The 15026-nt window shown below is 45.2% G+C and overlaps 2 protein-coding genes across 12 annotated transcripts in view; one reads left to right on the top strand and one right to left on the bottom strand.

The window, feature by feature from the left end:
* The window catches only part of abi1a (abl-interactor 1a), a 22033-nt gene extending 14315 nt beyond the window's left edge, over positions 1 to 7718 (bottom strand). For 2 of the 11 annotated variants that reach the window (XM_086019965.1, XM_086019962.1), the window contains exons 1-2: positions 7420 to 7714; positions 572 to 739 (exon numbers count right to left, since the gene is read on the bottom strand). In XM_086019965.1, the coding sequence (XP_085876091.1) occupies positions 572 to 739; positions 7420 to 7536 (285 nt within the window). In that variant the 5' untranslated portion in view covers positions 7537 to 7714. Of the gene's footprint in view, positions 1 to 571; positions 740 to 7419 lie in introns of all 11 variants that reach the window. The other 9 variants (XM_086019970.1, XM_086019968.1, XM_086019969.1 and 6 more) reach the window with 7 other exon arrangements.
* On the top strand, positions 7551 to 14971 carry acbd5a (acyl-CoA binding domain containing 5a). The gene is made up of 14 exons (XM_086019976.1): positions 7551 to 8012; positions 8240 to 8351; positions 9031 to 9151; positions 9744 to 9816; positions 9884 to 10001; positions 10303 to 10335; positions 10926 to 11093; positions 11159 to 11311; positions 11553 to 11647; positions 12065 to 12284; positions 12666 to 12880; positions 13159 to 13218; positions 13339 to 13448; positions 13765 to 14971. The coding sequence occupies exons 2-14, from the start codon at positions 8252 to 8254 to the stop codon at positions 13775 to 13777; spliced, it is 1479 nt and encodes a 492-aa protein (XP_085876102.1). The 5' UTR covers positions 7551 to 8012; positions 8240 to 8251; the 3' UTR covers positions 13778 to 14971.
* The last annotated feature ends 55 nt before the right edge of the window (positions 14972 to 15026 follow it).

Raw genomic sequence — 15026 nt, forward strand, 5'->3', positions numbered from 1 at the left:
CGCACACCTTCCGAGGAGGATTAAATGCTCAATCGCGGATGGATTACCCTGTCCAGAGAGCGTGTGTCCAACTTCTTCTCCACTGGGATTCATTTGCTTGACCTCTGGTGGTGCTGCACTTTCAGGAGATTTTTATTTTTCTATTTTTATGGAACGGCCTCAAGTACAGAGATGGCTCTTTGACGGCGTAGACCGATACCGTTGGAAAAAACAGATTTCCTTCCAGGCTTGTGAGGCCGTTCAGTTGAGCAATGCGATCGAGCATCAAAGTTACACTAATGCGCCGCGGCGTGTTTGCAAACACTGGGCGGTGCGATTGTGTCTCCCTGAAGACACGAGCGCAGCCATTCCAACACCACGCACGGCGCTCGCTCAGCTCCGACGAAACGATACAGTGAACTGTTGAATTTTTAAAGGGATCGTTTATGCATAGGTTTTACAGTCAAGTTTGTATGTGTAAACGGAAGCGCGAAGGCACCGCGCTGTGATTCAAAAATAGCAATTCAAGAAGCGAAAGCAGAAGCGGCGACTGCGGGCGCACATTGGTGGTCGACGGGTGTGCTCGCATGACCTGAGAAATGTGGTTGATGGAGGATTCCATGCGCCGCAGCTGCGAGGCCTGGATGTCCAGCAGCTGCAGCACGTTGTTGGCTAAGGCATTGATCTGGTAGGCCACGCTGGCCAGGGACTGCGTGGTGTAGGCTTTGGTCTCCTCCAGAGCTTTCCTCTTGTCCTGGGCCTGCCGGCAGGGGCGCACAAAAGACACAAGAACAAACCGTGAATTCAAACGAGATCCTGGTCAAGATTGCCATGATATCCCCACACCCCCCACCGCTATTGTTCCCTAGATGCCAAACTCTCTTTGGGGGGGGGGGGGGGGGGGTGATGTAATACGTCACACAGCAGCCCCCCCCCCCCCCCCCCCCTCTGAGAAATGACTCGAGCAGGGTTGGGCAAATTATATGGTGTTCCTTTGCTGACTTGGAAAATATGCAAGTAATTGACGCCCCATCCCCCCCAAAAAAATTTTGGTTGACCATAAATGCCACAAGACGGCGGCAAAGCACTTTTTTTCTTTTAGAAAAGGCTAAGGGGGTAAAAGATGAAGCTCCTCCCCTCACTTCAACATAGTTCATTTGCACCTAGATGCCACACAATGGCACCAAAGCAATATTTTTGTATTTGACGAAACACAGGCGGTTAATCGTTCACGCCTGTTGAAGCGTTGCAGCTCAGTGAGTGTTAAGGGAGCAGTTGTTTACCACAACATCGAAACGGCATAATACCTTGTTACTTTTCACACACCCTGCACATCACTGATTTCATGGCTCTAGAACTTGTCCCCAATCAGACTGAAGAAAAAAAAAAAAAAAAAAAACTGTAAAAAAGGAGATTCAGGCTGCGCAGGCACACAACTCTTAAATCGCGCTTGTCAGCGCACAAGTGCTGGCCTACATTTCACGCTCAGACAATGTTTATTCTCTCGCAGCTACACATCGCAAATGGGTCAACGCCTCCTCAGTTGTACAGTAGACAGCGACGGTCATCAATGGCTGTCCTCAAAAATATTGGTTTCACGTGTAAAATAATAATGAGGCTTTTGAACGGAAAACCACAAAGATTGGCCAAAATGAAGGGAGAAAAAAGCGATATGAATTAAGGACTTGACTGGATTTGGATAGTACGAAGTCATCCAAATGTCACAATTGGAATCCAAGTGGATTGAAATACGTTTTACGGTCTTCTGCTGATGCCAACGCATCTTTGCGTTTCTGTTTATAACCTCATTTTAAAGTCCACTCAGAGATAACTCACCCACCCCAAACACCATTTTTTTTCTTCCAGAATGTTTTTGCTTAACTGATTCAAAACCCACATAAAAATAATGACTTTTGCACAAACTTCAAGACGCTACCGCGCAGATTTTCCAATCTCCGGCTGTCTGTTGCACAGCCGAATGAGACTGCAGTAAGTGGCGGACAAGTCGAAGGCAGGATGATTCCAGAGATTTTCATTTGCTGGGTCACGCCGAGGTTAAAGCCTTGGCACATCTTAATCACACGGCCATCAACCTGGAAGCGCTGCTCCGCTTTCGAACATGAGGAAGAAACACTGCTTAACGGATCTCTGACTCTGATTGGAGTGGATTTGACCATTTGTCAATCTAATTAGCTAGTTATCTGCCTTGCTAACTAGTCCACGGCATTTATTTCAGCAAGTTGTAGACGGCAAACGTTCACTTCAAGACGTTAGATGACTGTATAAACATGAGTTGGAATTTGTCAACGAGTGACGAGTGGCCCTTCCGTAAAAGCGATATCACGTCGGAAGTATTTCCAGTCTTCGGAAGCAGATTTAGCATTTGCTAAATTTCCCATGAAAACGTACCGGAGGTTTCGCACCCTTTTGCAACGCTTTGTGGGACCGAGCGGCTGTGGTTCCAGCCCCCGTCGTCCGTCCGCTTGCTCATGTGTCGGAGGGCGGCTGGCCGCCTGATCCTCACACTAAGCAGACATGTTCGGTCTGCTTGCAAAGTCAAGCGAGTCTGGTGGAGCTTTTGCATCGCTCCCAGGGTACTTTATCTTTCGTTTCCGAGTGGACAAAGACGCTGCGGAGCGCCGCGGCTGTCGCGGCCTCACGGAGATTGAAAATCAAAAAGAATAGAGGCGGGCGAGGCGTGTGTGTACGCTCCCAATAAACCTATCACTGGGAGCTGAGGTAGGCCGGATGACAATCTAATTGCACGGCAAGAAGAACGAAGGAAAGGTGGGAGCGTGTGCTAAATCTTGCAGGTACAGCAGATTTGTATCTTAAAAAGGTACAGTGACCTGAGCCATATCGCGATTCACGTTCTGCTCCAAATTCAGAGTTGCGTGCCTTCGGTGTCGGACAAATGTTTTACCACAACATGCCAGGCAGAGAAACCATGGGGAGGAAAAGTTTAGACTTCCTCTCGTGGGACCCAAAGTGTCCAAGAGTCTCCACCCAGATGCCTGAGCAGAAAGAGGAAACGGACCTCCTGATGCAGTGACATCACCCGGAAACTCCCCCCCACACCCCCCACCACCCCACACTGGTCGTTTGAGCTGAAGACAGTGTATTGGAACACACAACATTCAATTCTGGCACTCCGCGCCGCATGCGGACATGTCGGAACGTCTGACGCCACGGCACCACAACCCCACGTTTACACACTTGTCTTCCCACACACCCAGAGAGAACCCGAGCGACTACAAGGAAATCTCAGGAATGCCTGGAATCCATCTGAAGTTGTTCAAGTGCTACTGGGGTGTCGGGTCTGTCAGGCGCAACCGCGACAAGAAAATAAACATTCACGAATAGAAAGAGCAGGATGTTTGTGGTGTTTTTAAACCCGGCAGCTCTTAACAAATACCAAATCTTGACACAGAGGGAAGATCTTCTGGAACAGGCCCGGAGGCCAAACGTACGTCGAAAGCAGCATTATGAGGGGGGGAGCTTTTGCCGATCTCACGGGGCTCTCGGCCACACCAAGACGCCACCCGCGCTGATTGCTGCCGACTGTAATCTCGGCCGGACAGCTGTTGATCTCGGATTGATGTAACCGCCTGAAATCCGGAAGCTCATTAGGAATAGCAATGACGCGCGATTACTGCGCGCGTTCACCCCGACTCGCTTCGAGGGCTTCTGCGTCGGTGCTTCGCATGGATGCAGGCTCAAATGCCGGAAATCCAAATATATTTTTCCATTTGCTCTTATCATTCGAAACATAATACATCCTTGACTTTGATAAGAAGCAGCTCAAGTTGGAAACGGTTAAGCTATCTGCTGTAATGGAGATTTGTTTTTGTGTAATTCAAGGACCAGGACAAAATGTACAAACAAAAGGAATATGACTGTCTGGGATTTTTAAGATGGTCACCGTTTAAAAATGTTTGCGTCAAGAGACGTTTGATAACGCTTTTTTTCCTGACCGATACCAATATGAGTGTTCACTCTTTGAGTACTCATACGATAAAGAGTACTGACACCTCGAGTACTTTGGTTGAATAAAATTTCAATTAACACAATGACAACAAATTGTGAACAAAGATTTTTCTTCCTGACGCAGGTGGTGATTCCCCGATACCTTAAAATAAGGCTGGTTTCGACCCGCTATCGATATATGTCCGTCCCTATTTGCGTCATTTACAGTTTCTGAGAGTAAGAGTTCCTCAAGAGCAAAAACAAATGGAGAAAGAAGAACACACAAACTGTAGAAAAAGGCAACAACGAAGAAGAGAAAACGCAGAAATTGCGGCACTGTGAATTCAGCAAGAGTAGTAGTTCCAAAAAAAGCAACGGTGAAAACAAGGACAACAGCGAGGAAGTTAACAAAGACAAGAATAAAGGCATAAACAAAGACGAAAAAGAAAAAGTCGATAACCACTAAGAGCAGAAATATCACAGAAAACAACAATGAAGACAAAGAAGACAATGACAAAGGTCTCGACAAAAAAAGATCACAAATATAAAAGGCACCAACACAAAAGACTGCGACAATGAAGACAAATACAACAAACGCGTTATGGGGCTACCAAAACGTGCCAGAAATACTTTTCTCCTATCAAGAGCACTTGGGAAGAAATGTGAAAAAAAAATCTATATTTACATATTAGACAAGGACACCAACGTGTGCGACTGGAAGACGTAAAGGAGACGGACACCTGGAAGAAGCAACAACATGAAGGCAGATGGCGGCCGATTGCAAGGCCAGAAGGCCTCCGTGACCTTCAAGGATTGCTGGAGCGCAATTAAAAACTCCTTCGGTGTGTCACAAAAGGAGAACTCGGCCTTGCCTCAAACTTATTAACCTTTGCCGAATGACTTTGGAATTGGACGTTCCCACTCCCAGCAGGAAGAAAGCCACACACGTCCCTGAAAGACGAAGATGTGGGCCAAGGACTATAAAGCCCGCACTGACAGGGATAATTATACATGGATAATAAAGTCGAAATATTAACAGAAAAGTTTCAAGTTGAAATATGATTAAAATAATCACGTTTTTGTCAGTAAAATACTTCTTAGTCACTGCTGTCCTCAGACTGCCTTTTTTTTTTTTTTTTTTTTTTTTTTTTTAGTTCTTGTAAAATTTCCGACATTCACAAATGTATTTGTGTAATGTTAAAGTTGAACTTAATTTGAACTTACGTGAATGCGCATTCAACTATTTATCGTTTCAGTACTTTTTGGACAGTTTGTTGCTCGGCAACAAGGAACTGAATGGCAAAATTGACAACAAGTGTTTGACCATAAAAATTTCTAACAAAGCAAAACTTCCAGTCTTTCTCTGGTGCAACCTGCCGATGACTGTGACTCTAACCACCGTGACCACTTCCTGTTTGAAGCCTATCACAATCATTTGTCGGCCGTCGTGTTGGTCTCATGCTGTCAGAAGTTCGACAGCATGATTAAGAGTCCAGTTGAATTACTAAGTCAACAATTTCACGCCACTCCTGCACACCTTTTGGAAGTAGCGTGATAATGCCCATGGAGAAATTCCAACTGCGAAAATTCCTGGAATTTTGCAACCACGGTTGCCACCATTTTGCGATCGCTGTGACACATTCAAACTAAGACTCAACCTTTAAAAAAATAAATAAATAAAAAGTTGCTAAGCTTCTCAGCTTGCGATGTGAGGTGTCGGCCTAAAAGTGCACTTTCCATAAGCTCCCTGTGTCTGTCTATTCCAAATCCACAATGACGCGCACATGCAGGTCCACCGACACGCCTCAGCTTGAAGCGACTTGTCACTGCAACTCTTCACAACGCCGTGACTTCCTCCTCCTCCTCCTCTTCTTCCACACTCTTGGGGTGTCACTGGCGGCGCTCAAACAAGACGTCGAAGAGCGAGCATAAGACAGACGCAGCGATGACTATGGCGTACTCTTTGTCTTTGGCGCTCGACTTGCGTTTCCTCAGGAAGTGTCCTAATAATTGAGCCAGCATAACCGCATGTTAATCGCCAGCTTTTGTCCTCGACGGCTTTCCTGTTTGTTCGCATTCAAGAGATAAAAAAAAAAAAAAAAAAAAAAAGACAATACATGTGTAGCTTTGCATGTGTAACACGCATTGACTTCTTACAGACCGATTCACCATCACCAATGTGTGGTAAATTGATTCCAGGTGAGACAGAACCATGGTCGTCATTGACATTTCAACAGGTAAATGGATTTAAAAAAAATAAATAAATAAATCCAGGTTCTTGATGGAATCATTTTCACACAACCTTTTGAGGTTTTGCAACAACACTTTTAAAGACTTTTCTGGCAAATAATTTTTAGTAGCTTCCTAACAGCCCCCCCAACAAAAAAAAACAAAAGTTTCTGTAGATGATATGTCATCCGCAAAAACGTCGAAGCGAACCAGAAGACACTTTAGCTCCATGTGAAGTTGGTCACCGAGGGCTATAATTGGCAGAATCGTTCCTTGCAGTGGTGCTTCCATGTTGCCAAATCGTACGGCAAGCAGGCCTTGGAAGAAAACTAAATTACAGGGAATCCTGGGGGGAGTGCAGCTGGAATAGACACACCCTCCCTGGCTGATATGGTGCCTCTTCTTCCTGCAGTTACTTTCTCACTCAACAAAGCTGTCACATTTTTAAAAACAAACCCCCAGTGTCACTCATGCGCCAAACGGCCCTACAAGCAACACAGTGGAAGCCAAATGAAGTCAAACTAAAGGACAGCTGTGCAGCCAGCAGAGATGAAAGCTATCAAGAAGTGTGTTGAAGGAGAGAGGGGCGAAGGAAAAAAAAAAAATCAATACCACCAAGCTTTATTGGCCTGGCTACACATTCCTCAAGGCATCAGATGAATTGTCTCTCCATAAAACAGTGCATTCCACAGATTACCACGCATGTGTCATCATAAACGAGCTAATGGATTGGAGATAATGTAGCAACATCAACACAAGTGCGACATTGGCGTTTACTTGTTGCCACTGAACGCTCCACCACAACAAGCAGTTTTTGTGGTACAGAAGAGGTGATATTAAAATGGTCCGTTGGCTGTTCCTGTGTCCATAAAGGGTTCTACTGGCAGTGCAGCGTGTAAATGTGGGATTATACGACTTCTTTGGGAGTGCCTCCTCGTGAAATAAAAGCAAGTTTAACAGCTGGGACGCGTTCACTGACCGGCTGTAAAACAGGCCTCCGCGCGTCGGCAGTTTTTAACCGACACGGCGTGTTATTATTCGAAGGGGGAAAAGTAGACACACCCTCCGTGTAAACACGTCAAATATCGCCACCGCGGCTCATTACGAGGCGCTCCGTGAGCAGTGTGTAAACTCGGCCTCGCCTGCCACTTTCTTTATCTATATTTCCGGTGGCAACCAGCGTTCGAATCCTCAGCTTTTTTTTTGCCACAAAAGGCAACTGGAGTTAGCTCCGCTTTAGCTTACCTGCACATAATTGTTTTCACAGTAGTCCGCGACTCGGGTAAGGTTCTGGTAACTCTCGACGAGCGCTCTCTTGCCGGCCGGGATCTCCTCGTCGAGCAACATTTGTAGCTCTGCCATCTTTACATGTCTCCGCCGAGCGCCGTTGTCCCTTCGCCGACTTCCCTTCGAGTGAAGCGGCCACCAGCTCAGCCTCAGCCTCGGGAGCTGGAGGGAGCGGCCCCTCCCTTGCCTGAAATTTGTGGGCGACTCGCCCACTGGCTCCTATAGGAGCATGCTGGGAACTGTAGTCTTTGCCATGTTACGGTGGCTAAACCCGCAACGATCTACCTTTTTTCCCAGCACGTTTGCCTTCACGAACAGTTATTTATGTAGTAGTTCTGTCTCATTAGCATTTTCGTTGTATTGAACACGAGGTATCCCGACGACGTTTCTTAGCTGACGACGGGGCTGTCGTAACTAAACTGAAAGAAACAACATTTCCCATGGTGCACCTTGTACCAGTTTGACACTGTACTGTACTGTTCATGGCGTCTGGTCGAAGTCTTGGGGCTGCTCCCCTTCTGACATATAGATAAGCTGTCACGGCTTTAACGGTAAGCGACATTAGTTCCTCGAACCTACTTCCAATGTTCTGGAATATGTTCACTATATTCAGTAGGATCGGTGTTGCTAACGGTTTGTCCAAGAAGACTCGTCGTGTGTTGCCCCCTCACTGCTGAATAACAGCGCAAGCTTGCCTCAGTGTTGAAAGGGGCTTTGAATGTTTAAAGGAAAACATGACGTCTTAAAGCCACCATTATTGTTTATCTTTGGGGTGCAGCTGCTTGTCACGATGGAAGTGGCCCAGTCGCTCGGTGCGGACGAGCAGACGCGTTTGACCCAGCTGAGGTTCGACGCCGCCGTCAAAGTCATCAAGAGTTTGCGTCCGGATGGTGAGTCCAACTGCAGGGGTCCACCGGTCCAACCAGTTGACTTGAGTTTCAACACGGTTGTAAAAACACAGTACGTGACGACGCCACGGCTTTGCATCGCACTGGATTTAAAAAGGCCTAATCCACTTTGCATAGCAGACTTCGGCAACAACTCGCTGTACAAACCACACTGACAGTCTGCATTGTAGACGCGACGATACAGTTTATATTAATATTTTAAAAAAGTTTATCGCGTGACCATGTTCCACACCCACTCTCGGATTTATTTTCAATCCACAATAATGCGTGAAACATATAATATCATCCTCACGGTTCCACGACTCCACGGTCTTAAAACAATAATAAATTCATAACCAGCAAAATCTTCTCCATTCATAATTATGTTCTATGTTCATACTTTGTTTTGGATGAGAGAGAGGTGTGCAATGTAGTCACCTTTCACCTGTGCAGTAGAGATGTCAAGTTCACAGCATGACATCAGTCACATTTGCTACAAACTGAAGTTTGAAAATATGCTCGCTGTCAATAAACAGAAGGGGAAAAAAAGCATATTCCACAAATTAATAAAGAGGCAAAATATGTAGGCCTATATCATTCACATTTGTATTCATTAAAATAATATATATTACAATATATGAATGTTTATTTGCATATGTTGTTTTATCTTATATTTTCCAAGGTTCTTTTCAACCATCCAACGACATGATGCTCAAATTCTACAGTTACTACAAGCAAGCCACCGTGGGCAAGTGCAACATCGCCCGGCCCGGATTCTGGGACGCCGTCGGCAAAGCCAAATGGTAGGACAGCAATAATCAACCGTTACTTTATTTGTTATACGTAAGGCTATGCTAGCATAAGACAAAAGTACAACCAAAGACCAACAATAGACCTCCTTCAAATTAAATGTGTTTTATGCTTGTGTTATATTGACAGTGCATGTTTACACAGCAGGTGTTATGGTCATTATACTGTGTTGGCGTAGGTCTCAGCGACTGCACCGGGCTTTGGCTTGTGTGCGTTGCGCAACAGGTTGCTCTCTGCCCTCAGATGACACGCGTTGTTCACTCACCGGGCTTGCCGACCTCTGGACTGGAGGTCTTGCTGCCCACAGGCCAATCTTACAGATTCTACCCCACACACCCACCTTTGGAGTTGCAAACGGACCTGAAAATGTCACTTTTACCCACACTTTCTCTTGCCGTCCCGTGACATTTTGGAGGAAGTTCCGCGAGGCTGTCAGGAAATTGTAACAATTATTTCGGGAGTGCAGGCGGCCATAGGGAACAGGCTGACCTATAACGAACATAAACACGGCCAATCCATGTGAACGCTCACTTTGAGCTTATACAAGAATGATGAAACGAATGCTTTGTGCTTTCACTAATCAAGGAACGCGTGGAACTCTCTGGGTGAGATGACTAAAGAGGAAGCAATGGCAGCCTACGTTGACGAAATGAAGCTGGTATGTTGTCCGCCTCAAAGTGTCCTTTATTGAAGAGTTGAACTGAACTCTGGATTTCTGCGTGAAGATTCTGGAGGGCATGCCCGTGACCGGCGAGGTGGAGGAACTCCTGCGGATCCTGGGACCTTTCTACGAACTGGTGGACGAGAAGAAAAAGATCGAGCAGATATCGGACCTCAGCACAGGTTGAGCTCATCCATGTGAAATACAGTCAACCCCAGTTTATTACGGGGGATACGTTCCAGACCCACTCAAGAGGCCGTAGCATGCTTCCTTGAAAAAACATTCAACAAAAGACAATACAGTTAATTTAAACACAATCACAGTCTGATAGATTAATGATAACATATCCGCGATAAAGCAGGTGTGCGATTGATATTACGGGGATTCACTGAATTGCAATCTTTCCATGTCATTATGATTGTCTTAAAAAAAAAAAAAAAAAAGAAATTCATACAATTTGTCTCCTGTCACACGCACGCTCAGCCCGTTTGACACAGTTTGCTAGGCGGCTGGAAGGCAAGTACGCTCGACTGTGTGGTGTTTTTAGCTGAATAGTCGCCACAAGCGCTCGGTAGCAGTGCAGACTCTATAGCTTGGGGTGTTTTGTGCTCCTGTTGCTTGACGCGCACACAGTGGAACCTCTAAGATCAGACACCAACCCCTATTTTCCAAGCCAAAGAAAAAACATTTTGGACAGCAGTATCATGTGACTCATCAGGCATATTTTCGCCCCAAAACTTTTGACTTGCTTTACCTGGATAAATAGAGCTATTTTTTGAATGACAGTTATATAATAATATTTTTATTTTATTGTTAATGAATTGGTAAAGCAATTATTTAATGTGATGAATGAATGCAAAAACTAGACATTTAATTAAAATTTTAGCTTTTTTTTATTTTAAAGCCCAAGAAAAAGCATGAATGCCAGCTATTTCATGCGACTCTAAGGTCATATTTTTTCATTGGATTCAGAGGTTCCACTGGGATTCTTATCAAGCCTGTAACCTTGCAAAATAACAACCAACACGCAAAGTGTTTTGGCGTTATTAGTTGCCAGAAAGAGTTTGGCTGCCATTTCAGATTTTTTTTTTTTGTGCGGCCGGCAGGCTTCGGCACCACTCTGAGCACCGTTTCGTCCAAGAGCGTGGCCAAGAGCATCATCAGGACCATGGAAATGAACGGAACGCTGGCGACTCGGCCCGCCCAGCCCCCGCCGACCGACAACAAAGAAACATCCGAGGATGAAGACGAAGAAGATGACGACGTCCATAAAGGTAATTCAATTCAAGCCACCCGAGAAATGTTGGTTTAGTTTGGAGCTGATTGGATTTATTCGCAGCCTCGCCGCCAAAGAAGAAAGCGTCACCGAGAGCGCGCAAAGCCGAAAATGGCAAGATGGCCAACGGCGTGGCACATTTGACAAACGGCGACCACCCGCTGGCGCCTCAGGACGTAGCGGACGCTCGGCCTCTGCTCAACGGACACCGCGCTGGTAAGGAAGCTTCCGAACGAAAACTCATAAGGTAGATTTTTCTTGAGTAGTTTTAATTCGACAGACAAACGAGCGCGTCGGCCGCTGACGCTCCCAGGTGACGAGAGCTTCATTTTTCAAAGCAGAATGGTGGCATTTCACACCAACTGAGGCTCTTCCCAGCTAATTATTAGGCTTTTAATAACACGTGGCAGACGATGACCTTTTTGTGTTGACCTTTACCCCCCCCCCCCCCATTCAGACGCCAGCGAAGATATGACGGGCCCCGGCCAGCTTGCCAGCGACTCGGACAGTGAAGTCTATTGTGACTCGGTGGACCAGTTCGGGCAGGACGAGGCAAGAAAGAACAATTACTGTGCGCCATTTCCTCAAATAGGGGCTTTATCCACGCCACTGTTGTCAGGACCAGCAAAGGGTTTGTTTTTATTGCTAAAAATGCATGTTTATTGCCATTGGAAAAAAAGATTTCAAGTATAACAAATCAGGTGTTAATTGGAAGTATTTTAAAATGGAGGGCCAAGTTTGACGTCGTGCTTTAATCAGGCCCACTGAGCGTTTACATTATCAGTGCTCCTGTAATATTTGCTGTATTGATATAGCCTTTGATTTAATTTCGATATTTTTTGAACATTCTCCGATGAATTGCGCCACGGCGTCTGTTACGAGTCGAGACCACTGTTTGAGGAAATACTGTGCTAGTACGACCATGGCATTACAAGCACATATTACACGATTCTCGCTAATGAATCATAGAGCACTGAGCAGAATCGCTCTCTGGAGGACTTGGATGAGGTGGAAGAGGAGGAGGTCGAGGAGGATAAGGATAAGGAGGAGCCTGTGGAGTGCGAGGACGCCCAGCGAGTGCCGCAGGGCATCAGGTGCGGCGGCGAGGACAGCGACACCGGCGGGAGCGTGACGCAGAGGTCCCGGCTCAACGTCGAAATGCCAAACTCGGCCGTCGGGGGTGGCAGAGGTAAAAGCACACGAGTCCGTTTTCAATACAGCAACTCACCGTGACGTCATGCCTATTTCCATGTGGCAGAAGCCAAAGCCATCTCTCAAACTGAGCATGGCACAACTACTGTCACGCTTATGGGGTGTTGAGGCTCCATTAAAAATATATTGTACTGTATTTTTGGGTTTTTTTTTTGTTTACCGAACCACAAAAACATGGCATGATTGTCACATTCTCCATGATTGACCTTTTAGTCACAGGTAGGTGTATTAAAAAACACAATGTATGTTTTATTAGAGCTGCAACATATCTTGGCAATGTTTTATAGCATAATTGCCTTCCAAAATTTGCAAGTATCTTAGCTGGCCTTTTTTTTTTTGTTTTTGTTTTTGTTTTTAGGCTCCAGGTCCCACGGCCGCGGCCTCGGGGCGCTGAAGGCCACCCAGGGCAGCGGCGGAGACGGCGGCGGCGGTGGCGGTGAGCGGCGTGCCGGAGCGGGCGCGCCTGTCGGCAGCTTGAATGAGCAGATCGTGGCGGCGCTGGCCCAACTGCAGGAGGACATGCGAAGCGTCCTAGAGAGGCTCCACACGCTGGAGGCCCTCACCGCCACGCAGGTCAGCCACCATCTTGCGCAACAACTAAAGCTGCAACATTTCCTGCAAATATCAATGGGGAATTTGAGGAAGACTCCAAATTGGGACTTGATGGAAATTTAATGGCAAGGTATTGCTTTTAAGCAAAATACGAATTTTTTGTTCATCCACGCAAAATGATACAATATAAAAGGATGACATTGCAATAAGATTCATTAGCAAGTATACCAAAGAGAATCTTTCAAGCAAGTGGCAATATAGGAAATGCTGCTTTAGTGAATTTGTCCTTTTCTTCCCAGGCCAGGTCAGCAGCCATGTCTCCTGTTCACCCGTCCACGCCAGTCAATAAGAACAGTCTGGTAAAAAACATGCACGCGCGCACACACAAACAGATGGTGCCATCGGAAAATGGAAGTGTGATGGCGTGTGACGTTCAAGACAGACACATTTTTTTTCCTCCCATTTGTCTGATGTTGTAGAGACCGTCGTGGTGGCCCTTTGACATTTCTCCCAGCAGTCTGACCTTTGCGGTCGTGTGGCCCTTTGTGGTGCACTGGCTCATCGGGCTGTACATGCAGAGGAGGAGAAGGTATTCTGCTCCTTCATCATCATCATCATAATTACCACAATTGTAACCTCGTGGAAAATGGCCAACTGGAGCTGATGATGTCACTCTTTAAGATTAAATGTGATTTGATATGATTGCTTTTCGTTTACGTTTCATCCGCCCTTAGTCTGGCTAGCTTAATGCTAACATATAATGTGAAACTCCATAGACTGGTTAGCAGAAATGAGCATCAATGTTGCAGTCATGCTAAACAGGCTACTTTGCCACACATGCAGCAGCAACACATCCACCGATACTCACAGGCATATATTTTCTCTTTGTTTTTCTCCTCCTGAAGACGACTGAACTGAAACAAACAAACGGACGGCCGTGAAGAAGAATCCTGGCCAGTGACTTTCGGCGGGTTGCCTAAACCGCTTTCCGCGTTTGCTTTTGCACTAAAGAACAAGAAAGAAGTCTTGTGAGGAAACGTGCATACTAAAGAATGTGATGATGCAAGACGTTGTATGTTGTTAAGGCGGTTTCCATAGCAACTAAGGCTTACTCTGCACAAAGCGAGCCAGATACTGTTTTGAGCTTGATGTGATTTTAATCTTTCACTTTAGTTGCCCGGAGCAATGCTGCTGAAACAAAAGACGTTGTAACAATTAAGTAGTGTTGAAGGAAGATGCATAAATACTGTACTGTGTGACATTCTTTAGAATTCTGGCGTTGATAGCGTTGCAAAAACATTTCCATTTAATTTCCATGGGAAGGGGAATTTTGGAAATATTCCAAATTGGGAACTGAGGCCAATTGATTGCAAAAGTATCATATTGAAGCATACATTTATCAACATTTTGGTTTGTCATAAGCATGACATTTCAATATTTGTATTTTTTCAAAGAACTTGATCAAATTTGATGTATTTTACCGATCAATCATTTATTTTACTCATGGGGAAAAACAAGAAAATGTTGAGTTGAATTGTACTCAACGCTTTGAACCAACCCAACCCCGCATCCAAATATCCCAACAAAATCCCATTCGGAATTCCCTGTTAATTCCCATAGGAAGTTTCCATCTTTGAAAATGTTGCAACTCGAAATGTTTGTTATTTATTGCTTTTAGCGGCTAAATAATCGTGCGGCATTTAGGTTCATCCTGGTGGTCTCCACATAAATAGAAGTGCCTCGACATCATTAGGTGCACACCTTGTAGCAAATGGACCAAATCATCTACACAAATACAGTACATCATTCGACCCAGTGAAATCTCATTTGCTTGCACTGCTATCGGGAACTGTCTTTTTATTTGTCCGTGCGTGCTAATATCATAGTGACAGATATTCTATTTGCAGGTTCTAATGCAACATTTTAATTGCATTATGTAATGAAAAGTATATTTACCAAGATTTGCGTGGGCAAAAACGCTAATCTTTCAAAGAGCCATTTATGTTTTAATAACATAAAAATATAGATTAAGTAATAGTTTCTACTGAAATGTACGATGGAGTGTTTGCATGTCATAATCCAAGCCTCAAATAAAAGATTCATAATGCGGAATTGACATGGCTTTTTTTTTTTTAATATATATATATATACATATATAAAAACGCTG

Source organism: Filicampus tigris, chromosome 21, assembly GCF_054856515.1.
Source record: "Filicampus tigris isolate MCC_2025a chromosome 21, RoL_Ftig_1.0, whole genome shotgun sequence".
Lineage (NCBI taxonomy): Eukaryota > Metazoa > Chordata > Actinopteri > Syngnathiformes > Syngnathidae > Filicampus > Filicampus tigris.

Coding starts and splice junctions, on each gene's coding strand:
- acbd5a (XM_086019976.1), top strand. CDS start 8,252: ATGGAAGTGGCCCAGTCGCTCGGTGCGGACGAGCAGACGCGTTTGACC. Junction 10,336..10,925: donor GTTTGCTAGGCGGCTGGAAG/GCAAGTACGCTC, acceptor TGCGGCCGGCAG/GCTTCGGCACCACTCTGAGC. Junction 11,094..11,158: donor AGATGACGACGTCCATAAAG/GTAATTCAATTC, acceptor ATTTATTCGCAG/CCTCGCCGCCAAAGAAGAAA.